Source organism: Poecilia reticulata, linkage group LG19 (assembly GCF_000633615.1).
Source record: "Poecilia reticulata strain Guanapo linkage group LG19, Guppy_female_1.0+MT, whole genome shotgun sequence".
NCBI lineage: Eukaryota > Metazoa > Chordata > Actinopteri > Cyprinodontiformes > Poeciliidae > Poecilia > Poecilia reticulata.
In genome coordinates this window covers 1,529,969-1,530,887 of record NC_024349.1, presented here as the reverse complement: position 1 = coordinate 1,530,887, position 919 = coordinate 1,529,969, and the positions used below count along the sequence as shown (strand labels likewise).

The window sequence follows — 919 nt, the reverse complement described above, 5'->3', positions numbered from 1 at the left end:
CCCAGCCTGTTACCTAGCAACCCAGCTAAGCCCAGCCTGTTATCTAGCAACCCAGAACTCCAGCATGTTTTGTCTGCTGGATTGTGTTTTTGTGAGTCTGTATACTCCAGTTAATGATTATTTGATTATTAAATTAGTCGACTGTTGTTGTTTCAGCCCTGATGTGAAGTGTTAGTTTTTCACCTCACATCAGAAAATGAACTACAGTGGATTTAATTTTGGGTTGTTGGCGTAACGGACAGAGTACAAATGGCTGACACACTTTTAGAGTTTTATTGGTAAATAATGTTTGAAAATGATACAGTTTTGCTTCCCCTTCACAATGCAGCGTGCGCTGTTTACTGTGTTTCTGTCACAAACAATCTCAGTAGAACACATGATATTTTGTTGTTGACATCGATGAAATGTGAATATTTTTGCCATGAAGCAGAAAACATTGAGTTCAGTGGGTTCCAGTTGCAGGTACGGTTTGTTTCTGCATTGTTTGTGTCGTGTGCTGCAGGTCTGGTGGGTCCGGCTCCGGACTCGGTGCGTTGGACCTGCCTGATGATCGACCTGTGCTTCACGCTCACCTTCTACCTCAACCGGCGCCACGCTCACCTGAAGAGCGTCAAGCTCTGCGCCAACATGGCCGTGAAAAACATGTTCACCAGCGACCTGCTGCTGGAACCGGGTGAGAACCGCCAAGGGAACGGTTCCTGTCCGGGGGAACGGTTCCTGTCCGGGGGAACGGTTCCTGTCCGAGGGAACGGTTCCTGTCCGAGGGAACGGTTCCTGTCCGAGAGAACGGTTCCTGTCCGAGGGATCGGTTCCTGTCCGAGGGAATGGTTCCTGTCCGAGGGAACGGATCCTCTCAGAGGGAACGGTTCCTGTCCGAGAGAACGGTTCCTGTCCGAGGGAACGGTTCCTGTCCGAGGGA

At 49.8% G+C, this 919-nt stretch overlaps 1 protein-coding gene across 1 annotated transcript in view; it reads left to right on the top strand.

The window, feature by feature from the left end:
- Positions 1–919, top strand: part of wdr90 (WD repeat domain 90) — a 32,305-nt gene that overhangs the window by 3,972 nt on the left and 27,414 nt on the right. Inside the window, exon 5 of the mRNA XM_017310682.1 lies at positions 503–673. Within this exon, the coding sequence (XP_017166171.1) occupies positions 503–673 (171 nt within the window). The remainder of the gene's footprint in view (positions 1–502; positions 674–919) is intronic.